We start from the raw sequence: 27979 nt of genomic DNA on the forward strand, positions 1-27979 counted from the left end.
TGTAAGACTATTTGTTTAGACACTATTTTGAGGAAATAGTTTTGTATGTTATTTAGCAAATATTTGTTGGATTATAAGCATAGTGATTTTTTTTTTTTTTAATGGTGAGAAAGTCTCTTCCCTCATGTTACTTAAAATCTAGATAGAGCACAAACAATTAACAAGCAAGGCAATAGATAATAATAGATTTTTAAGCAAGTTATGATTTCATGTGCCATACAACAGTTTTATGATGAAAAAATAACAGTAAAGGATCAGGGGAGGAACAGACAAGAGCTCAGAAGAAATGTTTATCCTGGTAATAAAAAATTGGAATTTGAAACATGAGGTCAGACTTGAAGTTAAAGAAACTTAAAAGTTTCTCCACTTAAGTGGAGACTGTAGAAAATTTGTTCAAAGGAAAGTTTATTCAGAATTCAAAACTATAAAACTAATGAAAACAAAATTGCTCTTCCTGAAGTAGAGGTAGAAGGAAAGACAGTATGGCTCCGTAGACTCTCTGTGACCCCAAAGTGACCCCTTCCTCTAGAGACATAGTAGTGCTGGTGATGGAAAATGACAGAGAATAAGACAGAATTTAGCTCACAGCACCAGATGGTCTTGGGGGGAAAAGTCTCTCTGAGCATCATATTCTTCCTTAGTAATAATTAACAAACTCTAGTCTTGGAAACTCTGCAACTGAGTTATCTAAATCTTTCTAAGCATTTTCTACAGAGGCAATAGTCATGGATTCCTCAGTGATAAAATTATGCTTTTTTTTTTTTTCTCATTTTTCTGAAGCTGGAAACAGGAGAGACAGTCAGACAGACTCCCGCATGCGCCCGACTGGGATCCACCCGGCACGCCCACCAGGGGCAACGCTCTGCCCACCAGGGGGCGATGCTCTGCCCATCCTGGGTGTCACCATATTGCGACCAGAGCCACTCTAGCGCCTGAGGCAGAGGCCACAGAGCCATCCCCAGCGCCCGGGCCATCTTTGCTCCAATGGAGCCTTGGCTGCGGGAGGGGAAGAGAGAGACAGAGAGGAAGGAGGGGGAGGGGTGGAGAAGCAAATGGGCGCTTCTCCTGTGTGCCCTGGTCGGGAATCGAACCCGGGTCCTCCGCACGCTAGGCCGACGCTCTACCGCTGAGCCAACCGGCCAGGGCAAAATTATGCTTTTTTAAAATTAGGAATAACTTGATTAGCACGGAGACTAAAAATAACTATAGGCAAGCAAAAGTATAGTCATCACATATGGTCATTTCTATACTTCTCTAACTTCTGAGTTGCCTGCTAGTCTACATTAAGATCAGATTAAAGGCTCTTCTAGAAAGCACAGTGACATAAGAGTCTGTGTTAAGGCTCTCTGGGGCAGCTCTCCTTTCTCTAACCTCCTCAGTATGTCTTACAATTACAACGGACCCCGGGTTATGATCGAGATCGATTTTGTAGGTTTGTTCTTAAGTGAATTTGTGTGTAATTTGAAACAGGTACATTCTCTTATTAAATGCACTTTAGACGTTTGTCTTTACATAGTTTTTACTTTTACTTTTTTTTGTGCAGATAAATACTTAAACATTTTCAAATCTACAGACCTTACTTCGTTCATAACCTGGGAACTTCCTGTACCTTTTACCTTGAAAATTGTATACCTTTTAAGATCTAAGTTCAGAAAAATAATTTTCAAAATTTTTTCTGCCGTGGGCTACTTTCCTACAAACATTCTTTTTTCTAGTGGTAGCTGTTCTCTGTAGAGCAGTACTTTACCTGCATATTAACATCCCTGCACAGCGAGTGCTTCTGTAAACAGGTTAAAGTACTGGAAGGAAGAAGTTTGAAGAGACAGACAACAATTTACAGCAGGATATTGAAAAAAAATTTCCTTGATTTATTCCTCTTCATCTACATGTTGAAATTTTTTTCTCTTTCTTTGTCCTTAGCAAACTGAAGTTTATTAGACTGTTAACCTCTTATAAATGAGTTTTTGTTATTTGATGAATCAGTATTCAAATTTTTGCTGAAATTCTCCTCCTTGTGAAATGCTCTAATGCCCATGATTACTGTTCAGAACTGGAAAATATTATTCATTTAAAAAATATTATCTCATGCATCTCCTTTGATGGGCGTCTTCATTAACTGGTCTAGTTGATGTATCTCAGTAATCACATCATACTCTAATGTAGCGGCATAAAATATGTATTTCTGATGGCTTTAGGCGACCCCTGTGTTTTGGTCCTTCGACCCGCGCTGGGGTCGCGACCCACAGGTTGAGAACCGCTGCTCTAGTGATAGAGAAAACATTGAAGGTATGGGCTTTGGTAAGAGACGATAAAGAAGGTAGGTGACAGAGTCCTGGCTACCTCTATACTAGTTGTGTGACCACAGATGAGTCACTATTTCTATTAAGCCTTATTCTCCTTACCTGAGCATCGAAGCACATAAATAACTTAATTTGTAAGTTTAACTAATAAAGTTAAGCATATAAATCACATTCTTATTCAAATGTCAGAATAGTTTAAAATGTGTTTCTTGAATGAAAAAGAGTATTTTTTTTAAAGATTGCTAGTGAAAACAGACTTTAAGTGATTGTGATGCAGATCATATGGGGCAAGGAGCCATGATGTTTAGATTCATAGAATATTTTTGGAGGATGGTTTTTTATATTATGCTAAAGAGGAATCTATATAATATAGTGGGATAACTTGTATATGAGGTATTAATAATTAGAAACATGGCCTGACCAACCAGTAGCACAGTGTATGCAGGGGTCCCCAAACTTTTTACACAGAGGGCCAGTTCACTATTCCTCAGACCGTTGGAGGGCTGCCACATACAGTGCTCCTCTCACTGACCACCAATGAAAGAGGTGGCCCTTCTGGAAGTGCGGTGGGGAGCCGGATAAATGGCCTCAGGGGGCTGCATGCGGCCCGCGGGCCATAGTTTGGGGACGCCTGGCAGAGCATCCACCTGGGATGCTGAGGACCCAGCTTTGAAACCCTGAGGTAGCTGGCTTGAGTGCAGGCTCACCAGCTTGAGTGTGAGGTCACCAACTTGAGCATGGGTTCATAGACGTGACCCCATGGTCGTTGGCTTGAGTCCAAACATTGCTGACTTGAAGTCCAAGGTCACTGACTTGAGCCCAAGGTGTCTGGCTGAGCAAGGAGTCATTGGCTTGGCTGGAGCCCGCAATCAAGGCACATATGTGAAAGCAATCAATGAACAAGTAAGGTGCTGCAACTGTGAGTTGATGCATCTCATCTCTCTCCCTTTCTGTCTGACTGTCCCTCTCTCTTTCTCTGTCTCATTCTCTCTCTTTTCACTAAAAAAAATTAAATAAATATAATTAAAAACATGAAATTTAAAATATGTATATTTTGTAAAGATGCTAATGTAGCATGATTAGAGAAGGCTCTGGAACCAGACTGTCTAGGTTCAAATAAATTCCAGCTCTACCACATTATAGCTGTGTGATTTAGACCAAGCTCTCTTTAACACTTTTCTCTTCTATAAAATGGTCATCATTGTATAAATAGTCACATCAACTAATACAGTAAATAAAATTTTATAAGGACTACTATAATTAAAATGTGTATCATATTTCCTAGAATAGAATATGTACAGAGTACTTGTTTGCAATTATGACTGTATGCTGGGCACTGCCCTTGGTGCAGGGGATTCAGTGATGAGCCTTGAGGAAAACAGGCATTGAGCACATACACAGGCATAAATATGTAAATCCAAACTGTGATTATGGGCCCTGGCCATTTGGCTCAATGGTAGAGCATTGGCCCGGCCTGTGGAAGTCTCTGGTTTGATTCCCATCAGGGCACATAAGAGAAGCAACCATCTGCTTCTCCACTTCTTTCTCCTTCTATCTCTCTTTCTCTCTTCCCTTTCTGTAGCCATGTCTTGAATAGTTCAAGCAAAATTGGCCCTGGGAACTGAGGATGGCTCCATGGCCTCACCTCAGGTCCTAAAATAGCTCAGTTCCTGAGCAATGGAGCAGCAGCCCAGATGGTTAGAGCAACACCTGGTAGGAGGCTTTCTTGGTGGATCCCAGTTGGGGTATGTGTGGGAATCTGTCTCTGCCTCCCTGCCTCTCACATAATAAAAACAAACAAACAAACAACAACAACAAAATTGTGATTCTGTCAAGAAAAAATAGCAGGTGTTATGAAGCACATAACAAGAAGTAATAGAACAAGGGTAAAAAGTAAAGAGTTTACATGTAAGTATTCTTATCATGGGAAAATATTTTGGCACCTAAGGAATAATTTATTTTCCCTCAATGTTACAGAAGTTTTTCAAATAAAGAAATAACTGAAAGTTGATAAATTCTATCATTTATTTTTATTCTTATATACAATCCTTGCATAATTTTCTTTTTCTCACATATGTGAGTATATATAGCTGCTCAGAGAAGGACTAAACACATTGTCTTTTTCCACAGCCTATCAACTAAGAGTGTGCCAACCTCCACCACCTGTACCCAATGCTGAAGTTTTGACAGAAGATGATGAATTTGAAATAGGTAAAGTCTGTGAAATTACTTTTAAAGAAAACACACTGTTAACAGAGTTACTTGCTTAGAAAGAAATAAAAGTAAAGGATAGGAGCAGCCTGTCTTAGACCTGCTTTCCTCTTTGACGGGGATTGTTTAGAATTCTTAAAAATGGACAGCAGTAAAAAGAAGAAAGGGAGTGTTAGGCAAGAAGAAGGGATTCTGGAGTTCCAGGATATACAACTAAAAGCCGTGTGGGAATTAGAAAAGCCGTGTGGGAATTAGAAAAGCCGTGTGGGAATTAGAATTGTGTAACTGTATAATGTTGCCATAATAAACTGTTGTTATTATCCCATTGATTTTGGTTCGGCAATGTAAGACAATATCAAAGACCAATATGAATCTAACCATAATATAGAAACAATAACTAGGAATAACTTTAATTACTTGATACCTTTTTAATGAAAAACTTACCTATAGCAACCAGATTATCTCTTTACTGCTATTGCTTATAAGGAGGCTGACATGCACAAGTAGTTTACTCTTGGCTTTAGTTCTGTTTGGTCGGTGCCTATGAAGTACTAGAAGTTCAATATTTTGAATATCAGACCTGCTTACAATTAATAGAATTTTTATTCTGATTAAAAATGAACATTTTTATTCCTTCAAAAGCATCTGTTAATTTTCTCCTTGTTGCTTGCCTGAAGTCCCCTCTGCCTTATCTTTTTTCAACAGGTGATATTATTAGATACCAGTGTCTCCCGGGGTTTACTTTGGTGGGTAATGCAATTCTGACATGCAGATTAGGAGAACGGCTCCAGATGGACGGAGCACCTCCAGTTTGTCAAGGTACCAATTAATGGGACTATTTATTTCTAAATATTTGTTTTGTGTTTAACTCAATACTGGGAATTATTTTAAATATTTAATATTTAACTGGCAGTAATGTTAAAATTTATGGTATTCATTAATGGTATGTTTAAAAATTCCATTATTTCTCAAATTTAACTTTAAACATTTTTTATTCTTTCAAGTTTTTTTTTCTTTTCTTCCCCCCCCCCTTTCTTTTTTACTTAGTGGCAGGGAGGCAGAGAGACAGACTCTGGCATTCACCCTGACCAGGATCCACCCAGGAAGCTCTCTATAGAGCAATGCTCTGCCCATTTGGAGCTGCTGCTCTGTTGCTCAGCAACCAGGCTATTTCAGTGCCTGAGTAGAGTCCATGAAGCCATTCTCAGTGCCCAGGCCAACTTGCTGGAATTGAGCCATGGCTGCAGGAGAGGAAGATGGGGTTAGGAGGGGGATAGGGTGGAAGTGGTGGAGAAGCAGGTGGTCTCTTCTCCTGTGTGCCCTGACTGGGAATAAAATTTGGGACTTCCACATACTGGGCATCAGCCATTACCACTGAGCCAGCTAGCCGAGGCCTCAAGTTTTAATTTTTCTAGTTTTTCCCAAAGTCAGTTCAACTTACTTAAGTTATTTTTGCCATGAGGATCTGAGGAAAAAACAAAAAGCCAAAAAACAAGTTATATATAGTCCCTGTTATGAAGGTAGAATAACATAAAGAATATGACAGGGGACAATAGAATCGTATAATGTGTACACTTCGTGGGGCAGGGAAAACTTGATGGATTCATTGCTCCCTGACTCATGGGTTCCAAATCACCAGTGAGACTTACTCTGTCAGAATAGAAATAGAGAAAGCATGGTCCAAGTGACATATATGTAAAGATACAGAAGTGAAAAATCATAGGGTATGGACTTACAAGGAATTCACTGCGTTACAAAAGCAAGATCATGATGTAGCTTGAATGATATGCTAGAATTTGGATGTTCAGAGATTATGTATTGTTACCTAATGAAGCTTCTAGGATCCAGCATAGTATCTAACACATAGTAACTAATTATAAATATTGGTTAATTCAAATAAAATTAGAATTGAACTTAATTATCCCTTTCCAGATTTTCTTGGATTATGTTCTTCATTGAGATTCATGCTGCGGAATAGAAACCTGTTCCTGGTGCACTTTCTTTTCTGTTATTATAAGCCTAAAACCCAAGTTCTATTTATTACGTCAAATATATGCTCTAAATAGTAATTAACCTTTGATTTTCTATGTCATTGGAATTTTTACAAGAAGAAAGAAGGATTTCCCCAAGAGGCTTTTATAATAGCACTGGTGGTATAAACCAATGCTAATGTGAAACTTTTTTAGAACATCTTAAAGATGGTTGGGTATTTTGAAGTGTATCGCACACATTTCTAATATTTAGATGTCATTTACTCAACTTCCTTCTTTATATGCAACTTTTTCATGTACTTACAGTAAATTATTTAAGATTTATATTCAGATATTTAGACATGTGAATGGAGAAGATGAAGTCTCAGCCTTTTGGGAGATTATACATAGGAAACTAACTTGGGCAGGCATGGGAAAGCTTGAATGAACAATTACCAATCAGGACTGTTTTCTTTTTTTTTTACAGAGACAGAGATAGGGACAGACAGACAGGAATGGAGAGAGATGAGAAGCATCAATCATCAGTTTCTCGTTGCGCGTTGCGACTTCTTAGTTGTTCATTGATTGCTTTCTCACATGTGCCTTGACCGTGGGCCTTCAGCAGACCAAATAACCCCCTGCTGGAGCCAGCAACCTTGGGTCCATGCTGGTGAGCTTTGCTCAAGCCAGATGAGCCCGCGCTCAAGCTGGCGACCTCGGGGTCTCGAACCTGGGTCCTTCCGCATCCCAGTCCGACACTCTATCCACTGCGCCACCACTTGGTCAGGCTGGGACTGTTTTCTTGACCCAATATATGATACAGACTACATTGTGAGCTCATGGTGGGCAACACTTCTTTTTTTATATTTGAATCCCAGGTCAATAATTTTTAAAAATTAAAATAAGCAAAACAATTTGGTAACCTAGCTATTTCACTATCTCTCATGATCTAGTTTTTCAACATCTTAACTTTAAAAATTTCCTAAATATTAGTAACTGCACCTCTTTTTATTCTGTCTGCTGTGGAGAATACAAAAAAAAATTAATTTTTTGTCTCATAATAACATCAGATTGTAGCTAAAAGTCAATAAACAGTCCCTCAGAATGAGTTTATGCTGAGTTATTATATTAATTAGTTGCCCCAATACTTAAGCTTAAAAGCTGACTTTACATTTTCATTTGAGTTATTTTACAAGCTTGCTAAAAACAGTCATTTATTTGGAATATTTTAAAATTAATCAACATTGGTTTTAGTCTATTTTAAATTATTTGGGTTTTTTTCACTTTTTCTAAATGGTGCTGCATTATTTTTGTTATTCTTCTCTCGATCCTCTTTTATTTTCTATCTCACAGTTGAAATATGGAAAGCAATTCTAAATGTGGTACTTTTCAAAGAATTTGATACAAATGAAACATGTTGGTGACTAAATTTGGTGGTTAAATTAAGGGATCTGTGTTAATTAAATCTGTGAGACTGTGCACATTAAACTTTCTGAGTATCAGTTTCCTCATATGTATAATGGAATAAAAATTGTGCACACTTCTTAAAGTTGTAACAAGTAAATGAGATACTACACCAAAAGTGCTCAACGGTGTCTAATATAGAGTCACAACCAAAAGCATTTACTTTGAATCTTGATGGTTATAAGGCTTCTTGCTATATGTTTGATTGTATGACAATAGATTAATATGTGCATTTTCAACAAATTATGTTGGTTCATAACAATTTTTTAAAACAAATATGGAATTTTTACTCAGTTCAGAACATGGGGGCCAAAACATTTCATAGGACATGACACTTGCTTTTTCATAATCATAGCCTAGGAAGACAGTCAAAAAACGGAAGGAAATAATAGCCATAAAATTTCTAACTGTAATAATACATAGAAGCATACATTACATGGGTGCTGAGGAGGAAATCTACAATTCTGCCCAGATTGGTGGTGAGGATCAGGGAGTGTTTCAAAGAAGATGAGACACTTCATCTGGGCCTTGAAATACACCAGTGCTTCAAATGCAACAGACAAGAGAATGACATTTGAAACAGAAGCATGAAAGAATGCATCACATTCCAAAAACTATAGATGTTCATTCAATGTTTGGAGCATTCCATTTCTGAGGAGGAGCAACAGAAAACAAAGTTGGGGAGGTGAACTGAACTTGGACTTCTTTCTGTCAAGCTATGATGCCACGGAATGGTTTATAGTGAGGGAGTAACAAGCTGGATAACCCAAAGGGTTACTTACTTAGCTAAATATTCTAGAAATATTAACCAGCTGGGCACATGGTAAATAAACCCTTCCCTAAAATCTTGCTTCATTTTGTCATAGATATTATTTATTTTAATATGCCATAGCTATATATTCAATAATATTCTTTATTTTACACTCAGATTTTCCATTCCCTTTCCAATCTTCTAGTTTATTTATTTAGATATTTATGTTATTTATTTTTTATTTTGTAAAATGTAAAGGTCAGGCTTCTCTTTTTAGACTAAAAATGAGGTTAATATCATTTACTCAATTATTTTTTTAAAGATCTTACAATCATGTTTAAGAAGCAAACATCTCAGATTAAAGTAAAAGAAATAGAAGAGCCCTCCACCCCCCAAATGGAAACAGTTCTTTGATTTAGCTTTATTGTATACTATAGTCAAATATCTGTTTATTAGGGCAGACTTTATTTTCAAGTGCTTAATTTAATAAAAGAGCTGTTGCCTTAATTCACTGCTTTACTAACTCTTTTTTATTCCTAAAATACTTGGAGACTCAATAACTGAGAGTATTTAATTTAATTTGTACCAAGAAATGAATGCATAAATTAGTCATCCTTTATCTATATTTTAGCAACTATATTTGATGTTTCCAAACCTGGCTTATTTGAGCAAACATTGAAAAACAAGGATTTTACTTAAGGTGCTGCACTAATTATTTTGAGATATAATGCTATCTAACACAAAGATGAAAGGTATACACTAATTGGATTAGAAAAAGGCTTGGGATGTACAAATGTCCAATTCACTAACCCTCAACAGTTATCTGGTCCACCCATGACTCCAGTTGCTTAAATTTCCCTTGTATTAACTCTCAAATATTGGCCTATTCTAAGTTTAAAAACTCTTTAACCATGAGGTACATAAGACATTTTGCTGTGCCCGCTTCCACTATTCTGACAAATAGAGAGTTCTGTATTACATTGAACTAAGTCCTGTTTGGTGTATATATTGGTTTACATCTGCACATTGTGAGTAATTACAATGTTCTTCCCACATCATAGAACCTCACATTCTTAATAAAAACAACAGCAACAAAAAGGCTGAAATAACATGACTTGAATGATAAGGAATTGTCCTCTTAGGTACACACTCTTTCCAAATGCAAATTTAACTAGATGTTTGTATTATTTGGTAAAATACATAATGTTATTGATGTTAAAAATTAAATTTTACGGCCCTGGCCGGTTGGCTCAGCGGTAGAGCGTCAGCCTGGTGTGCGGGGGGACCCGGGTTCGATTCCCGGCCAGGGCACATAGGAGAAGCGCCCATTTGCTTCTCCACCCCCACCCCCTCCTTCCTCTCTTTCTCTCTCTTCCCCTCCGCAGCGAGGCTCCATTGGAGCAAAGATGCCCCGGGCGCTGGGGATGGCTCCTTGGCCTCTGCCCCAGGCGCTAGAGTGGCTCTGGTCTCGGCAGAGCGACCCCCCGGAGGGGCAGAGCGTCGCCCCTGGTGGGCGTGCAGGGTGGATCCAGTCGGCCGCATGCGGGAGTCTGTCTGACTGTCTCTCCCCATTTCCAGCTTCAGAAAATACAAAAAAAATAAAAATTAAATTTTACTATTGCTTTGGCCCTGTCCAGGTAGCTCAGTTGGTTAGAGCAGTGGTCCCCAACCCCTGGGCCACGGACCGGTATTGGTCCGTGGCCATTTGGTACCATTCCACAGAGAAAGAATAAATAACATGAAACATTGTCAGAATAACAAATTTAAATACCGCCTGAACAATGAGGCCATGCTCGTTCCTCCTTTAACTTAGCCCAATAAATATCGTAAGTTTGACAATTATATTTAAAAATACCACAGTTTTTATGCTGATCACATAATTTTATTTTGTGCATTTATCCATCCCACCCTAAAGGCTGGTCCGTGAAAATATTTTCTGACATTAAACCGGTCTATGGCCTAAAAAAGGTTGGGGACCCCTGGGTTAGAGCATGGTCCCAATATGCCAAGGTCGCAGATTTGATCCTCGGTCAGGGCACATGCAAGAATTAACTAATGAATGCATAAAGAAGTGGAAAAATGAATTGATGGTTCTCTCTCTCCCTTCTTCTTTCTTCCTTTAAAAATCAATCAATAAATTTAAAAAATTTACTATACTTTGGAAGCTATTTTATCATAATTATTTTTTGTCAACATGTAACATATTTTCTCTATTTTGTGTATATATATACAAAAGTATACATGCACAAAAGTATATACATTCAGATTCAGACATATACACAGAGATACATATATATTTGTGGGATGTATAACAGAGATATTGTTCTGAAATAAAAAGAGCTTGTACTTTGACTTGCATTATGGTCTGAGGAGAACATGAAGAACTAAAAGGTAAGAATGGCGACCCCAACATTGTGTTAAATCCTCATGGCTGAAGCACGTTCCTGACAATAGAAGTGGCTTTGTCTTCTAGAATGTATACCCTGAGAAAGCAGTTTCCTGTCTGGCCTCACACGCCTGAGTTCAGGTTTGAGGAGGGCAGACAGTGAGAAAGGAGGGAAAGGGAAGGGCAAAGACATACACTGGAGAGGTAGAAGGAACAGGACATAAGGAGATGCGGAGAGGCAAGGAGAGAATACAAACCAAATAGAAGGAAAGAAATGTCTTAAATTTTAATTATTAATCTATTTATTGTCTAGAAAGAGTACAGCATCTTCCTTATATTAAAAAAAATGAAAACTAATACCATTAATTTTTAGGTTATTTCTTCACTTTTTTGAACTGCAACAAAAGTTGTCTCTTCTAACACGTAATTCAAGGTATTGTCTCCTTTCTAGTATTGAACATGAGAACAGAGTATCCAGTATTTAAAATGCAGTGTTCACGTAGGCCTGAAACACTAACATCTTTTAATGATATCTTTCTTTGACAGTGCTCTGTCCTGCCAATGAATTACGGCTAGATTCCACAGGAGTCATATTGAGCCCTGGCTATCCTGAGAGTTATCCAAATCTTCAAATGTGTGCCTGGAGCATTTCAGTAGAAAAGGGATACAATATCAGCATGTTTGTAGAATTCTTCCAAACAGAAAAGGAATTTGATGTTCTTCAGGTGTATGATGGTAACCATGGGTTATATTTATTGGATATTCATAAATTCAACCGAGTTACTCTAGTTATTATACTTGTAGGCCTTCAATATAAACAACTGCTTATGTGGTTTTATATTACAGATATTTTTAGAATATCAACATCAAATTTACTTACATACCATATTAAAATTGTAGTTAACTTGGTTATCATTTTGCAAATCATAGATCCTTTAACTGTGAAATTAAAATGTGTAAAACATTTTATATTATGTTTTAAGTTATTATTGATGAGGTAGCTTGCTTGTGGAGCAATTTTACCATATTTAATACACTACCAAAGGTATAAAGTACTAAAGGTAAATTGGAACATAATTATTCAGTTGTATCTAAATTGTTTTATTTTCTTCCTGAAGGACCAAATATTCAAAGTCCGGTGCTTATTTCCCTCAGTGGAGATTATCCGTCTGCTTTTAATATAACGAGTAATGGTCACGAAGTGTTTCTTCAATGGTCAGCAGATCATGGCAATAACAAAAAAGGTTTCCGGATACGATATATAGGTATGTGACAATTTTTTTTTCAATTTTTAATAAGAAAAGGGGAGCAGAGACAGACTCCTGCATGTGCCCTGATCGGGATCAACCTGGAAGCCCACTAGTGGGGGATGCTCTGCCCATCTGGGACGCTTGCTTCATTGCATCCGGAGCCATTTAGCACCTGAGGCAGAAGCCATGGAGCCATACTCAGTGCCTGGGGCCAACTTGCTCCAATTGAGCCATGGCTACAGGAGGGAAGGAGAAGAGAGAGACAGAGAGAAATGATAGGGGAAAGGGTGAAGAAGCTGATAGGCACTTCTCCTATGTGCCCTGACTGGGAATTGAACCGGGGACATCCACACGCTGGTCCAACACTCTAGCACTGAGCCAACTGGCCAGGGCGGTATGTAATGCATATTACTTCAGTACAAAGCTTACCTCCATCCACAGCATGGTTGTAATTAAAGAGTATACATACCAATACTTGTGAGTTAGACACATTAGATTTGTTTCCCATGAACTCTCACAAAATGTTAATAGTGTTGCTCAGAGGGGTGTGTCTGATCTATTTAAGAACTTCTTTAAATGCCAGGTTTAAGCAGATAAACAGACAACAGTAAAACTTTCTTTTCATTATTATTCATTGATTTGTGATACTTGACATATTTAATAAATATATATTTTTTCTTTAGGAGTGACAAGTTATGACACAGATATCCTAAATCCAATCTATTATCTACATTTACCCCTAAAATTTCATTTTTCTCAGATGAATAGATTTTTCAGATGAAATTTCAAAGCGTAAATAGATCCTGCCTGGCTGAATAGTCTCAAAGTACATATATATGAAAAAGCCATTTGACATTATCTTGTGACATTTCAGGCTTCAGAAGATAAAAAGTTTGATCTTATTGCATTTCTATCACCATATGTAAGCATTCTTAACAGCATGGAAAATCTTTAATAGATTGTGGAATGCGAGGGATCTTTTTTAGACATCACCCAAAATTAAAGACATGATCTAACATGATATAGATGTCTGGAGATAACACAAAAGTGACTTGTAAACAACAGGTTCTAAAATATGCCTACTAGGCCTGTGGCATTTAGGTTTTTTGACTGACAAAAAATGCTTCCAAAATTCACTGAAATATTTAAAGGGCTTTTGAACCTCTAGGGTGTTAAAAATATATTTTAATTTAGAAAGTATCTTTGATGACAATAAGAATTAAAAGAAGAAAATCCAGAGATAGTTATATCTCATAAAAGTTATGTCAGTAGATTGTCAAGAGAATAGAAAATAATATAATGTTTATATGAAATAAAATTCACATAGATGGCCTATTTTTAAGTACTGGTATTCACTTATAGGTTTTTATAACTCGGGGTTGTAAAGAACTATTGACTCATTAATTATACTGTAACACATTTTTTTCTTTTGAAAAGCTTTCTACTGTAGCACACCAGAATCCCCACCTCACGGATACATTATCAGTCAGACAGGGGGACAGCTTAATAGTGTGGTCCGCTGGGCCTGTGATCGAGGATTCCGACTTGTTGGAAAAAGCAGTGCCGTCTGCAGAAGGTCTTCCTATGGGTATCATACCTGGGATGCACCTGTCCCTGCTTGTCAAGGTAAAGTCTCTTGTTCAAAAAAGGATAAACACATTAATAAAAATTTAACTCTTTTTACTTTGTAATTTGGATCACTATAATTTCCAAAGATATAGATATTCAGAAGCATATTATAGATGTCTGTTATGAATATAAGGCTTAAAGACACAGAATGATAAATTTGAGAATTTGACACATTGTTTAAAATGTTTCAATTGCTGTAATGTGATGCATGCCTTTATCCACTGTTATACATACTCTGCTCATACATCTACCATTTCTATTACTCTTTTGTCAGAAAATAATTGACCCTGAGCTAGAGACTGTGTTACTGTAGCATCTGCAGAAAGAATAGAGAGGATAAGAGAGGGCGAGTTCACTAAGGACTTTTCACTGAGTATGCAAAACATGTACTCTTAAGCAATAGATGTATTTCTTCTACACTGTTTAGCTAACTCCACAAAGATATGTCCTTTATTTTCATTTGAATTCTGTTAAAAATGGAAGCACTGTCAGGGCATTGCATTCTGCTATAGCAAACAGAATGATAAGCTACTTAATCAACAAATGGCACATTTTTAGAGCTTTAGAATAGGTCTTGTTTTAAATAGTAATTGACTTTCTTATCTAGGATTTATCATAAAGGCAAATTCAGCATCAAGAATATCTTATGTCACTGAAATTTGAAAATTTTAAAATATTTAACATATCATATTACTTTATCCATATAAAACTAAATTTTATATTTGGTTTATTTTACCCAGAAAGTGGAGGTATTTATAACAAAAACTAACCTTCACATTAAAAATATGCATAATGCTCTTTGTTAATAAATAATGAAGTCTGGAGGCAATTTTTATAAAATAAATAAAATATAAAATTGGTTAATTAAAATTTAAAATTAAATGACAGCAATTTAAAATGGCAGATAATAGATATTACCTGACATCTGAAATGGCCTCTTTTACCTATTAAACTATGATTTCTATTTCATAAAAATATAACTCTAATTGTCATGTATAAATAAAGGAGAAATGAAAGAACTATTGTTTCATTGTTCTATTGATTCAGAAACATTAAACACTTATTAGAATTCTGGGAAGTGTTATAGTTTTATAACCCTGCTGGGTTACAAACATTGAAGGTGCTGACTTCATGTACAGTAAATATATTTTAATAAATATAAAATCCTCTGCTTTCCTTTGACCAATGAATAACAGGAGTATTTATCAATTTCTTTTTAATTAAGTGAGAGCAGGGAAGACAGAGATGTACACCTACTGGAATCCATCGAGCAAGCCCCCTGTGGGCAGATGCTCTGCCCATCTGAGGCATTGCTCTGTTGCTCAACCGAGCTATTTTTAGCACCTGAGGCAGAGGCACCTGGGGCCAATTCACTTGAGCCACTCGAGCCATGTCTGTGGGGGTGGTGGGAGGAGAAAGTGAGAAAGAGAGAGAGAGAGACAAAAAAAAGAAGGGAAGGAATGGAGAAGCAGATGGTGCCCTGACAGGAATTGAACCCAGGACATCCACATGCCAAGACAACACTCTACCACTGAGCTAACTGACCAGGGTTTTACCAATTCTTAGTATTAAATAATTTCTAGGAACTGGTTTGGCAAAAAAAAACTTTAATCTCATAATTTTAGAATCATGTGGATTCAAAATAGATATAATCTTTAATCATATGTATTTTAAATAAACATTAAAATGCTCTGAATTTTGAACTATTATACTAAATTATATAAGAACTCTTTATATATTTAATATACTTTGTATAATATATCCTGAACCTATGAAAATTTAAAATTGCTTGATACAGTCATCTTTAAAATTTGACTTTTATGTATAGAATAAGACATTTACATATGGAGTCATGTCTTTTATACTTGATTTAAAATTGTTTTACAATTACAATAGGTAAATCAAAATGCATTTAAAAAAGAAAATATTTGGCATAGTAAAATTATTAAGCATTTTTAATTCAAGGAGTCATTTCCAAAATTGACATTTTATTATCATTGAACAATAATATTATATTTAAATTTTAATTTTTTTTAATTACAAATAAATTCAATATTATATCACCATAGTATAGTATACAGCGTAGTGGTTAGATATTTATATAATTTATGAAGTGTTCCTCCCTGATAAATCTGACACTATATATAGTTATTATAATATGGACTAAAATCCCTATGCTGTATTGTAAATCCCCATGACTATTGTGAAACTACCAATTTATTTTTTAACTCCTTACTTCTATAATTTCTTAATTCCTTCATTGTTTTTACTCAGGCCCCTGACTACAACTCCTATCTTGCACCTCTCAATTTGTTCTCTGTATCTATGAGTTTGTTTCTGTTTAGTGTGTTTATTTTGTTATTTTTCTAGATTGTGCATATAAGTAAAATTATATGGTATTTGTTTTTCTCTGACTTACTTCATTTAGCATAGTATCCTCTAGGTCTAGCCATATTGTTGCACATGGTAAGATTTTAATTTTTTATGGCCAACTAATATCCTGTTGTATATATGTGTTACCACCTCTTTAGTCATCTATTGATGAACATTAAAGATGTTTCCATATGTTGGCTAATGTAAGAAATGCTGCATTGAATATAGAGATGTATGTATGTATATATAATATATATTATATATAATATATATATTTTGCCTCATGAGATGGTTCTATCTTTACTTTTTGAGGAATTTTATACTGTTTCCCATAATAGTTTCATCAATTTGCAATTCCACCAGCAGTTCATCGGTGTTCCCTTTCTCTACATCTTTGACAACTCTTTTGTTTTGTTGCTTTATTGATGATAGCCACTTTGACAGGTGTGAGATAATATCTTATTGTGGTATTATTTTGCATTTCTTTGATGATTAGTGATGTTGATTATCTTTTCATATATCTGTTGGCAATTATATGAATGTCTATTCAGGTTCTCTGCTCATTTTTTCATTGGATTATTTTCTTTTTCTTTTTCTTTAATTAAAGTTGCATGAGTTTTTTAAATTTTGGATATTAACCTCTTATCAGCTGTATCATTGGCAAATATTTTCTCCAGTTCAGTAGGTTGTCTTTTAATTCTGTTGATGTTTTCCTTTGCTGTGCAAAAACCTTTTAGAGGGAGGTAATCCCATTTTGTTTGTTTGCTTATTTACTTAGTCTCCCTTGCCTTAATAGGTATATAAAAAAATTACTAAGAGCATTGTCAAAGAATTTGCTGTGTATGTTTCCTTCTAGGAGTTTTATAGTTCTAGGTCTATATTTAAGTCTACCTTATTTTGAGTTTATTCTTATATATTGTGTAAGAATGTGGTCTAGTTTCATTGTTTTGCAGATCTCTGTCCAGTCTTTCCAGTACCATTTATTGGAAGAGATTGCCTTTACTCTTCTCAATGAACAATTTTAATAGATTAATTATTTTCTAAAAATGTTTGTTGTGTATGACCTATTTGTGTTTAGGCATAAATATTTAAAATAAAATGCTGAAATGTCATTGGGAGAACCAGTCACATAATGCAAATTTCTGTTTTGTTTCAATTTTTTTATAATCTTCACTTTTATGAATTTATTTTTGTCTCTTCCATCTCCTTGTACCTTCTCTTATGTTGACAATGTGAGCACAGCTAAAAATAGAAAATTTAGTCTAGTACCTCTGTATCAATTTGGTTTGATATTTTTTTTCTGTACACATTAAACAGCCATTCATTGATTTCCCTCCTCCCCCTTTCAGAAATTGAACCAATTCATCCATTATATAACTGAATATCATTCGTTGTTAGGTAGAAACTGTCACTCTGTGTTCCCTGCCTCAATTTTAATTTGTGCCTTTTTTGAGACTTCTGTAGAGAAACCTTTCTATCAACCATTCAGTGATGATGGCTCTTCTGAACTTAGTTTCTTTCCTTTTTCAGCTGAGAAATTAAATTGTAAGCTCTTCATAATCACAGTTATCCTTTCATTTTAGTATGTTGAATTTTATTCAGTTCTTAAATGTAGCCACTTTCTACTAACTGCATCTGTGGAATTATACCATTTAAACTATATTTATTTTTTACTTTGATAAAAGTTTAACCTATACTACTCCAACAATGAATAGTTAATTTATAAAAGATCAATTAATATACAGTCTTTGGTTTTGAAATTCCTAGAAGTTCTAAGTAGAAATATAAACATTTCTTTAACAGACACCAGGAAACCATTTATATTTGAAACTCTTATTTTAGAGGTTCTGTACTTAGATATAATAACATAATTATATAAAATTACTTATATAATTTATTTAGTCAAAGTTACTGCTTTTGTGTGCATAACTGTAGGTTATCAAATTTCAAAAGATCAAACTATTTACCAGGAGGGAGTCTCCTATTCAGTTTTAAAAATTTCATATATATTTCACTGAGATTTTTTTTTCACTTTATAGTCAATTCACATGGATTGATTAAAATTAAATACCTTAATGTTTGGTTTTATATGAAAAGTAGAAACAATTTTAGGTTAAAATTGGACATAGGTAAATGGAACACAGCATTTGTAAATATTCAAACTAAGCTCATGTGTTTCTGTTCTTTATTTCTTTTGATACAAGAAAAATATAGTTACAAGTCTAGAATATTTTGTGATACCTATAAGACTGGATATGTCAAAATTCAGACATTTTTTACTTTATATAGTTTATATACAGTGCATATTCCAAATACTATAAAACTTCAACTGGACCTGGGGCTAAACTCCTATTCTAATTCCTTGCTGCAGAGGTATGTGTAAATACACGTATCTGAATATGATGGTTTTCAACCACCAGTTCATGGACTGCAACCAATCTGTCCTCAGAGTAGTGGTTGAAAACCACTGAATTGCTGCCAAATGTAGTCTTTGAATACTTATGTTTCTGTTCTTTTTGGAGATACAAATTGTGTACTTGTGAATTATGTTCTGTGTAGAACAAAGACGGAAAACAGTTGGTTTTAGGAGATGCCTTTATAGTCATTTGTGTTAATAAGATGTGAAAATATCTTATATTCAATAAACTATTTAAATATAAAATTTTATCACACTATGATAAAACTAACATTCACCTAAGTTAGATTTATTGTAGATAAAAACCAAGACTTGTAAGACATATCAATGAAATGCAGGAAGACACAAACTAGTTTTTAAGACGATAAGTTCTAGCTCCGTATTTATTAAACATGTTCATACACATGATATGCCATGGATGGTGTCCAAGCATATAGCATTTGGCTGGTCCTATAAGACAAAGCAATATCCAGCTTCCAGGTAAAATAAATCTATTTGTTTTATCCCCGGCCAAAGTTCTGACGAGTACTGGTTACCACCCCTTTTACAATCTTTAGTAATTATCTCTCATATTGAATGGACCAAATTTTCTATGTAGTGATACAGTTATGGGTTTCCACTAGATACACTCTATATTTACCTAACTTGCATTTCATGTAATCTATATGAATGCTGATAACCATACACATGCTGATAAGAAACTAATTAAGGAACAAGCAATAAATAATAATAATAATAATAATATGTGGAATCACCAATTTAAAAACATATTCAGTTAGAGTTAGAAATAAATTATTCAAAAATTGTTTTCAGAAAAGCGTTTTTATGAGGTATTTCTGAAATTGCTTCAGAAGAGTTAATAAAATCCCAAATAGTTTTCCATGCTTTGGGAGACATTAATAAATTATTTTTCTGTTTCTATGATTTTGCATTTTTCCATTCATTTTAGCAATTTCCTGTGGGATTCCTAAGGCTCCAACAAATGGAGGGATACTTACAACAGACTACTTGGTAGGAACTCGAGTGACCTATTTCTGTCATGATGGGTATAGATTGTCATCTAAGGAACTTACCACTGCTGTATGCCAATCAGACGGAACATGGAGCAATCATAACAAGACTCCTCGCTGTGTTGGTATGTGTGTTAAGGAAAGTTCATCACTTGTGATTCTAGGAGCATCTTATATAACTTTAAATGTTATGTATTGTTTAAATTTTAGAACTGAAAAGTAGAAACAGTGGGCCGAACAAAAAACATGAGGCTAGTGTGTTCCAAAAGGAAAGTTGAATTTAAAAGCGCCTGGGTGCAGGCGGGCTGAGACCAACAAAGGGTGTCAACCCCAAGCCACAGAAGGGAGCATTAGATATAAGGGCTATGGGTGGATTAGCATATCTTGGTTTATGGCCTTGGTCGCTTGACTTGATGAGTAGAAGGTGGGGGTTCAGCTGCAGAGACACCTCCTCTGCAAGTTTTTTTCTGATGAAGCACAGGCCCAATCAGCGTGGACCTCCTTGGTGTCCCTAGTAAATCTTCAAGGCAGCCGGGGTCAAGTGTCTCCCAGGAACAGCTGAGACCTGGCACCTCTGGAACCATCTGCCTCTGGGTATTATCTGTGAAAAAAAACAAAACTCCCTGCTTTCTTAGAATGCAAAGTAAATACTTAAAATTGGTGATATAAGTTTCTAAGGAGTTTATAGGCTTTAACTTTCCAGAATAAATGGCTAGGTTTTTACAAACAATTGTTGTGATTACAACTCCCCTAATTGTCAGTTGCCTCCCCAATGTAAGCTTTTCCTGACATTCCTGCAAGTGTCAACTTTTTGCTACATTTCAAAGGCCAGAAAGCCTTTAAGAGAGAGAATAGCAAGCAAATAACTACAACAGGGATGAGAATGTTCTGTTTGGAGCCCTCCTTCTCCTTAGGGCCTATACTGTTCTCAGGATGGCAGTTAAGTAGTCATTTGATATATTAAGAACTAAACCCTGAAATGAGACCTGATGTCTAAGGGGAAAAGATAATTGAACTGTCTTACATAACAAAGTTGCATTTATTTTGTAAAAAGTAACCCATCATTTCAACTTAAATTTCTTAAAGTTTTTATTAATAAAATTATATTTCAGTATAGTCAGCCCTGATTTTTATAAGGATAAATGAAGCTGCTGAGATGATCCATAACTTTTTACCTTTGTTAGTTTTTGTTAGGTTACTTATATTAAGAATATTTCCCATTGCTTTCATTAATACATTAAAAGGTAAATGAATATTATATAATGGTAATAAAATATAATTTTGATAAAATTTAGTAGCAAAAGGATTAGAAAATGTTGGTTTAAATATGATCTTTAACTTTTCTCTATATTATAATGATTATTTTTTTAAATTTAGAACATTTTAACTTAGCTATTATTTTGTTTAAAATGAGAGTTGTTAAATTATTGCAATCTTAACATAGATGTATAACAATGCTTCTACTTATGTTGAGCAAGTTTTGAATTAGTCAAGGTTTACATCACAACTCTTGCATAAAAAGTCCATTCTCATAATACAAATTTTTTCAAAATATAGCCCTTCCAAAACTTCTGAAGAAGTACGAGAATAGATTCTTTCCATATCTTGCCAATTATGACTAATCTGCAATGAACAGGAAAGTGCAGATATATCTGTTTGAGATCCTGATTTCGTTTCCTTTGGATAATAACTAGAAGGGGGATTGCTGAATCATGTGGTAGTTCTGTTTTTAATCTTTTGAGGCATTTTCATACTGGTTATATGTATGTGTTCCATAATGGCTGTTCCAGTTAAATTCTCAACAATTTGTACAAGGGTTCCCTTTTAACACATTCTGTCAATTATACCTTGATAAAGCTATACAGATTTTTGAGCTGTGAAATAACAGGACGAATTCAACTTCCTGCAGTATCTAAGGTTGGGAAGTGGAAAAGGTTACATGGAAAAGAGATAAAAAATAAATGCTACGACACAATAGTGGATGAATTAAAGCAGTGGTCATGTAAAGGATGGGATAGACATGAGATATAGTTAAGCAGTGGAATAAACATGACTGACTTATTCACATTGATATTCTTGGCTTTTGTATAGTTGTTACATGTCCAAGCATCAATTCCTTTACCTTGGAACATGGAAGATGGCGAATTGTGAATGGTTCCCATTATGAATACAAAACTAAGGTAGTTTTCAGCTGTGACCCTGGTTATCACGGACTTGGTCCTGCCTCTATTGAATGCCTTCCTAATGGTACCTGGAGTTGGAGAAATGAAAGACCATATTGCCAAAGTATGTATATACTCTACTAATTTTATTTCATAAGATATCTTGGTAATTGATTGCTTGATCACTTTTCCAAACACACTAGAGCAATAATTACATAATGTTATTTAAAAGATTGTTTATTCTCATTACATTTTAAATTTTTCTTAGTTATTTTTTATTAGTAGCTGCTTATAAGAAAAGCACAGGCTTTGGATTCAGAAATATGTGTTTGAATTCTTTGTTTATCATTTACTACAACCACAAGAAAATGCTTACTGCATACTTACAGTTTGCCAGGCAATTGCTTTAACAGCCCTTTACATGTATTATTTTATTTATTCCTTAGAATACATACTATAAATTAGTTTATATTATTTTATTCATTTTATCTAAAAGGTAACTGTGCCCTTGATTTATTATTTTACACAAGTCACAGAGCCTATAAATGGTAGAGAAATGGAGCTCAACATAAGCAGTCTGACTACAACTTCATCTTCTAATTATTATGTTATATGATATTTATTCTTTTTAATTCAGATTGTTTTTATAAAGATTTAATGATATGATGTATTGAAAAGTATCAGCTAGAAGTCTAATGAATAAGTTTAATATAGCAGACAACTATATATTTGTAAGTAGTACCTGGTTTTATTCTATGTACTAATATTCTATTTTGTGATTTATTTTCTTATGTCTCTATGAAAACAGGATTTTGGAGTTGCCCTTTATATAAGATAGTCAGGTTGATAAATTAAAATAGCAAAAATAGATGTCTAAAGTATAGCTTATATTCTAAAAATACGGCATCTTTATTTGTAAATCTTTGCCCTACTTCTTAGGGTTTTCTCCCAAGATCTTTCTCTGCTTCTACAATTATTGTTTTTCAATATAATTTTGTCAAAAAGGCACATGACATAGGGATATGTCAAAGAGGTAAGAAAAATTATCTACAACAGAAACACTAATCAGACATTCAACAACAAATGTTTGTCTGGTTCCTTTATGCTCAATCTTCTATTATGTAGAACGGTTTAATTGATAAATAAGATCAGATTTTAGGACACAGCCAAGAATGGGAAATGACAGAAAATCTACCAATTGCAATTCACTGAGAGAAAATAGAAAGAATAGTAATTTTTCTGTTTCTCCATTTACTTACCATTTAAATTAAAATTATATTAGTATTATTAATATTAATAAATAATGTAGCTACCTCAAAGCATTATTTGGGGATTAGTTCAAAATAATCAGTACCTTTTAACTCCTATATGCAACTAATTTAAGTTTGCAAATTTTCTATTTCATCTAATGGCCTTTGAAAGCCTGTAGCTGAAAGCCACAGCAGGGGCCAGAATAAAGCATTATGGGCCGGTGGTTAAGTATTGAATTTGGATTTAGACCACTGGGTTTAAATTTTGATACAGCTATTTACAGGCTGTGTAACCTTATTACTTAATTTTTATGTGCCCACATCCTTGTGTATACAATTCAGATAATAACTGCATCTACCTCACAGGTATTTTTTTTTTTAAGATTTGCATAAGTGAAAGCACTAGTAATAGTGTCTGATACAAAATAAGGACTCAAATAACATAATATATTATATTTCTTTTTCTAGAAAAAGATTTTATTGATTTTATTTGTAGTTTTTAAATATAAAGGAGTCCAAAAAGCTTGATTCTGAATGACCTAGCAAATCAGTTAACCTCTCCTTTTCCATTTTAATACCTACAAACAAAGCATGAAATATAATTATATCTAATGGTTCTCATGAGAACCAAATATTTCATATAAAGTATTATTTATCAACTGCAGGGGCCTCAACAAAAATTATAAAAATTAATTATAATGACTATCTTAGCATTAGATGATGAAGAAACTTTAGCTCAAATAAATCAAAGGGATTGCCCAATGTCACTTGATAAGTAAGATAAAGATTTTGGACTAATATATTATCTTCCCTTTAATCTTGTGATTTCTCCCCCTATCCCACTCACACAACAAACCTTGCTAAGTGACCAGTTTGGCTAAGCAGAAGATTTAGGTAAATAAAATAGCTTCATCATATGTCACTGTAACTTAGAAGATTTTATAGGGAATTAAGGGGATAAATTTTAAATTATGTCATCTATTTTATCTACATTTTCACAATCACTCAAACATGGTTTACAGAGGTCAATTTTTAATATAAATATATCAAATCCTAGGGAATACAACATGTTAAAAGCATGGTTTTGTTACAAGTGTATATTGACTATGTACTTAAGAGTTTTAACTTTTTTATTGTTTTTAAGTTATTTCCTGTGGAGAACTACCTACACCACCAAATGGAAATAAGATTGGAACTCAAACTTCTTATGGCTCGACAGCCATCTTTACCTGCAACTCAGGATTTATTCTTGTGGGCTCTGCTGTGAGAGAATGCCTCTCCTCGGGGCTTTGGAGTGGATCTGAAACCAGATGTCTAGGTACAGATCTTTAAACCATTTTAACCAAACTTTTTTTTCCCTTTTGGGCAGGTGCAGCCCTGGTCCGATATAGGCTGGTTGGTTAGAGCATCATCCTGAAGCACAGAGGTGCCTGGTTCTATCCCTGGTTAGGGCACATATAAGAGCTGATTGCTGTTCCTGTCTCTCTTTCCCTGTCTCCCTTCTTTCTCCCTTCTTCTCTCTCCCTCTCTAAAATCAATACAATAAACATTTCTTAAAAAAAAAAAAAAAGAACAAAAAGAATGCAGCCTTTTTTTCATAGTATGAGGTAACAACTTTTAATCACTCATTAATGATTCTAAAAAAACAGAAAATATTTAACTTTACAAATGTCTCATGGTAGAAAATCTATTAAGCAGATAACTGAAAGTTCATCAACTAGTATGGAAAATGAGACTCTTATGTCATTAAGAAGAGAAATAAGTAAATCAGAAAAAACCAGGAACTGCATTATTCCATATGTAGGTGGGACATAAAAGTGAGACTAAGAGACATTGATAAGAGTGTGGTGGTTACGGGGGGAGGGGGGAGAGGGAGAGGGAAAGGGGGAGGGGGAGGGGCACAAAGAAAACTAGATAGAAGGTGACAGAGGACAATCTGACTTTGGGTGATGGGTATGCAACATAATTGAATGACAAGATAAGCTGGACATGTTATCTTTGAATATATGTATCCTGATTTATTGATGTTGCCCCATTAAAAAAATAAAATTATTAAAAAAAAAAAAGAAGAGACACATTGTCTTCCAGGCATGTTGAAAATAAAAAGGTGAAAACTAATTGCTGAAAATTATATGCCTGCATACTCAGCAGTAAGGAATTTATTGTAATCCAAAGTCAGTTCTCCTCTCATCAATTTGCTTAAGGTAATGACCAAAGAAGCAAAACAACTTTGACATTTAAATATCTCTCTCCCTTTTTATTTCACAATTTCAACATATGTAATATTACCTTTTGTTAAAACTTTTAAAATATTTTTAAACCTGATTTTGGGGCAAATAGAATTTTTTTCCCTAAGGGTAGTTAGAACTTATTATAAAAAAACTATGCAGTAAAAAAACTGAACTAGCTATTTTTTTGACAACTCTTCTTTTATTATTCAAATGATATTATGATTATGCCTTATCTCTTTTTCCAATAATTTTAATATTAAGAGAAGGTATGATTTATGCCTTATTTTTCTCTAAAATGATATCAAGATATGGCAGCCAGTATTGAATTAGGTATAATAAAAATTATTCTAATTGTTCACTTGTCTGTTGGAAACAGACACAATTTTTTTTGTTTACCAACTTAAGATTGCTGATTATTATGAACAAGGTGTTGCTAAATCTACATTTTTTCTTATTGTTTAAAAATATTATGCATGACAGAAAAGTCTATACTTTAGCAATTTAAATGCATATTGTTTTACTCATAAGCTTGAAATTTTTTATGGTAATACACTGACAATTTGAAACTGAAAAGATTTGGTTAGATAGAGGTTTTGGTAAATTTTCTTTATGTCCCTTCTCAAGCATTTTTGGAATCACAGTAACAATGCTTTCTTCATAAGAGCACATACATTTAAATGTGCTATAAGACACAAGAAACAGGAGATAAAAAGAAAACAGAAAATCAATTAAATCTGTATATATTAAGATAGGGCTAAATAATCAAATAAAAATGTTTCCTAGTAACTCCTAAACTGATTTTAGTTATGCTAATTTTATTTAGAGATTACTTAGTTTACTTATAAAGTTTGAAAATGTATATGCAAACTAAAATTAAAATACATTTTATGGCTGTATGACCTTATGAAGTTTTACTGTATATTTTTTTATCGAATATTGTATATAGCGGGTGGTTTTATTCATCTCTTTAGAATCCCGATCCTGTTCTCTGAAGAGACAGGGCATAAAAAGAGTATTTATGAGAAAACATTGCCTCAGTCTGTGAAGACAACATCCTCATCTATTGCAGAGGACACAGTGTCAACATCAGATATGAATTTAAAAGGATGTCGGTAGGAGGAAAGTGCAGTTGCCAAACAAGCATATCCTAACATCTTACATTTAAAGTGACCTTACAGAGTCATGTAGTCCAGTCATTCTTCTCATATATGAAAACAACTTGTTCTTATAGCTCAGATACTATTGGCTTGAAATGGTCACTAGAATGTGCTTATAAATGTTTCTCTAAATATAATGCATATATTTCCAACCCCTCAGCATCTTATTATGAATTTTTCCATTGAAAACTCAGCTTTGTACGCCCATATTCCCACCCCCTGGATTCTGCGGTTAGCATTTCGTTATATCTGTTTATTAGCCATCTGTCATCCTTTCAAGCCTCTATCAATCCATCAATTCATTTTATTTTTTGATGCATTTTGAAGAAAAGTGAAGAATTTGAACACTTCATTGCTAAACATTTCAGCATACATAGTATTAGCTAGGGTTTAATATTTTCTTACCATTTTTTTTCTTCTCTACTGTGACAATTTGTATATACAATGAAATACACATATCATAAACACCTTTTAGATGATTTTTGACAAATGTTATTCAAACCACGGTACAGTTATAGAGCATCATCACAAGCTCAGAAAAGTTCCTCATAGCCCTTCACAGACAATCAACACCTCTCCTTCTCCCCAACCCTGCAACAATAACTGTTTTCGTTCTTTCCATGTGTGTTAGGTCTCCCTCTTCTAGAAATCCGTTTGAATGGAATCCTAAATCATGTACTCTTTTGTGTAAGGCTTCTTTCATTCTCCTTAATCTATGTTGATGTGTGTATCAGTAGCTTATTTTTTTTTTTATCACTGAGGAGAGTTCTATGGTATGAATATGCCACACTTAGCCATTCCCCTGTTAATGGACATCTGGACTCTGTCCAGTTTAGGGCTATTATGAATAAAGCTGCTATGAATATTCAAGTAGAACTTTTATTGTGGGTTTATGCATTAATTTCTCTTGGATAATCAAGGTAAAATTTCAGGTGGAGTTCTGGTGGTCTCATAATTTCTCCAGCATGTGGTATAGTCAGTTTTTTGTTTGTTCGTTTTTTGTATTTTTCTGAAGTTGGAAACCGGGAGGCAGTCAGACTCCCGCATGTGCCCGACCGGGATCAACCCGGCATGCCCACCAGGGAGCAATGCTCTGCCCATCTGAGGCATTGCTCTGTTGCATCCAGAGCCATTCTAGCACCTGAGGCAGAGGCCATAGAGCCATCCCCAGCGCCTGGGACAACTTTGCTCCAGTGGAGCCTTGGCTGTGGGAGCGGAAGAGAGAGACAGAGAGGAAGGAGAGGGGGAGGGGTGGAGAAGCAGATGGGCGCTTCTCCTGTATGCCTTGGCCGGGAATCGAACCCGGGACTCCTGCACACCAGGCCGACACTCTACCACTGAGCCAACCGGCCAGGTTTAAATTTCATTCTGTTGGGTTCATAAAGGTGTCTAACAAGATTTTCATTTGCATATGTTGAC

At 34.8% G+C, this 27979-nt stretch overlaps 1 protein-coding gene across 3 annotated transcripts in view; it reads left to right on the forward strand.

Moving 5' to 3' along the window:
* CSMD3 (CUB and Sushi multiple domains 3) overlaps nt 1-27979 on the forward strand; it is a 1246722-nt gene that overhangs the window by 1142384 nt on the left and 76359 nt on the right. For 2 of the 3 annotated variants that reach the window (XM_066265798.1, XM_066265800.1), the window contains 8 exons: nt 4431-4511; nt 5217-5330; nt 11629-11817; nt 12201-12347; nt 13770-13958; nt 19700-19885; nt 21852-22046; nt 24317-24490. In XM_066265798.1, coding sequence (XP_066121895.1) covers nt 4431-4511; nt 5217-5330; nt 11629-11817; nt 12201-12347; nt 13770-13958; nt 19700-19885; nt 21852-22046; nt 24317-24490 — 1275 coding nt within the window. The remainder of the gene's footprint in view (nt 1-4430; nt 4512-5216; nt 5331-11628; nt 11818-12200; nt 12348-13769; nt 13959-19699; nt 19886-21851; nt 22047-24316; nt 24491-27979) is intronic. The other variant, XM_066265799.1, reaches the window with a different exon arrangement.

The sequence above is a fragment of the Saccopteryx bilineata genome, chromosome 3 (genome assembly GCF_036850765.1).
Source record: "Saccopteryx bilineata isolate mSacBil1 chromosome 3, mSacBil1_pri_phased_curated, whole genome shotgun sequence".
NCBI classification, from domain to species: domain Eukaryota; kingdom Metazoa; phylum Chordata; class Mammalia; order Chiroptera; family Emballonuridae; genus Saccopteryx; species Saccopteryx bilineata.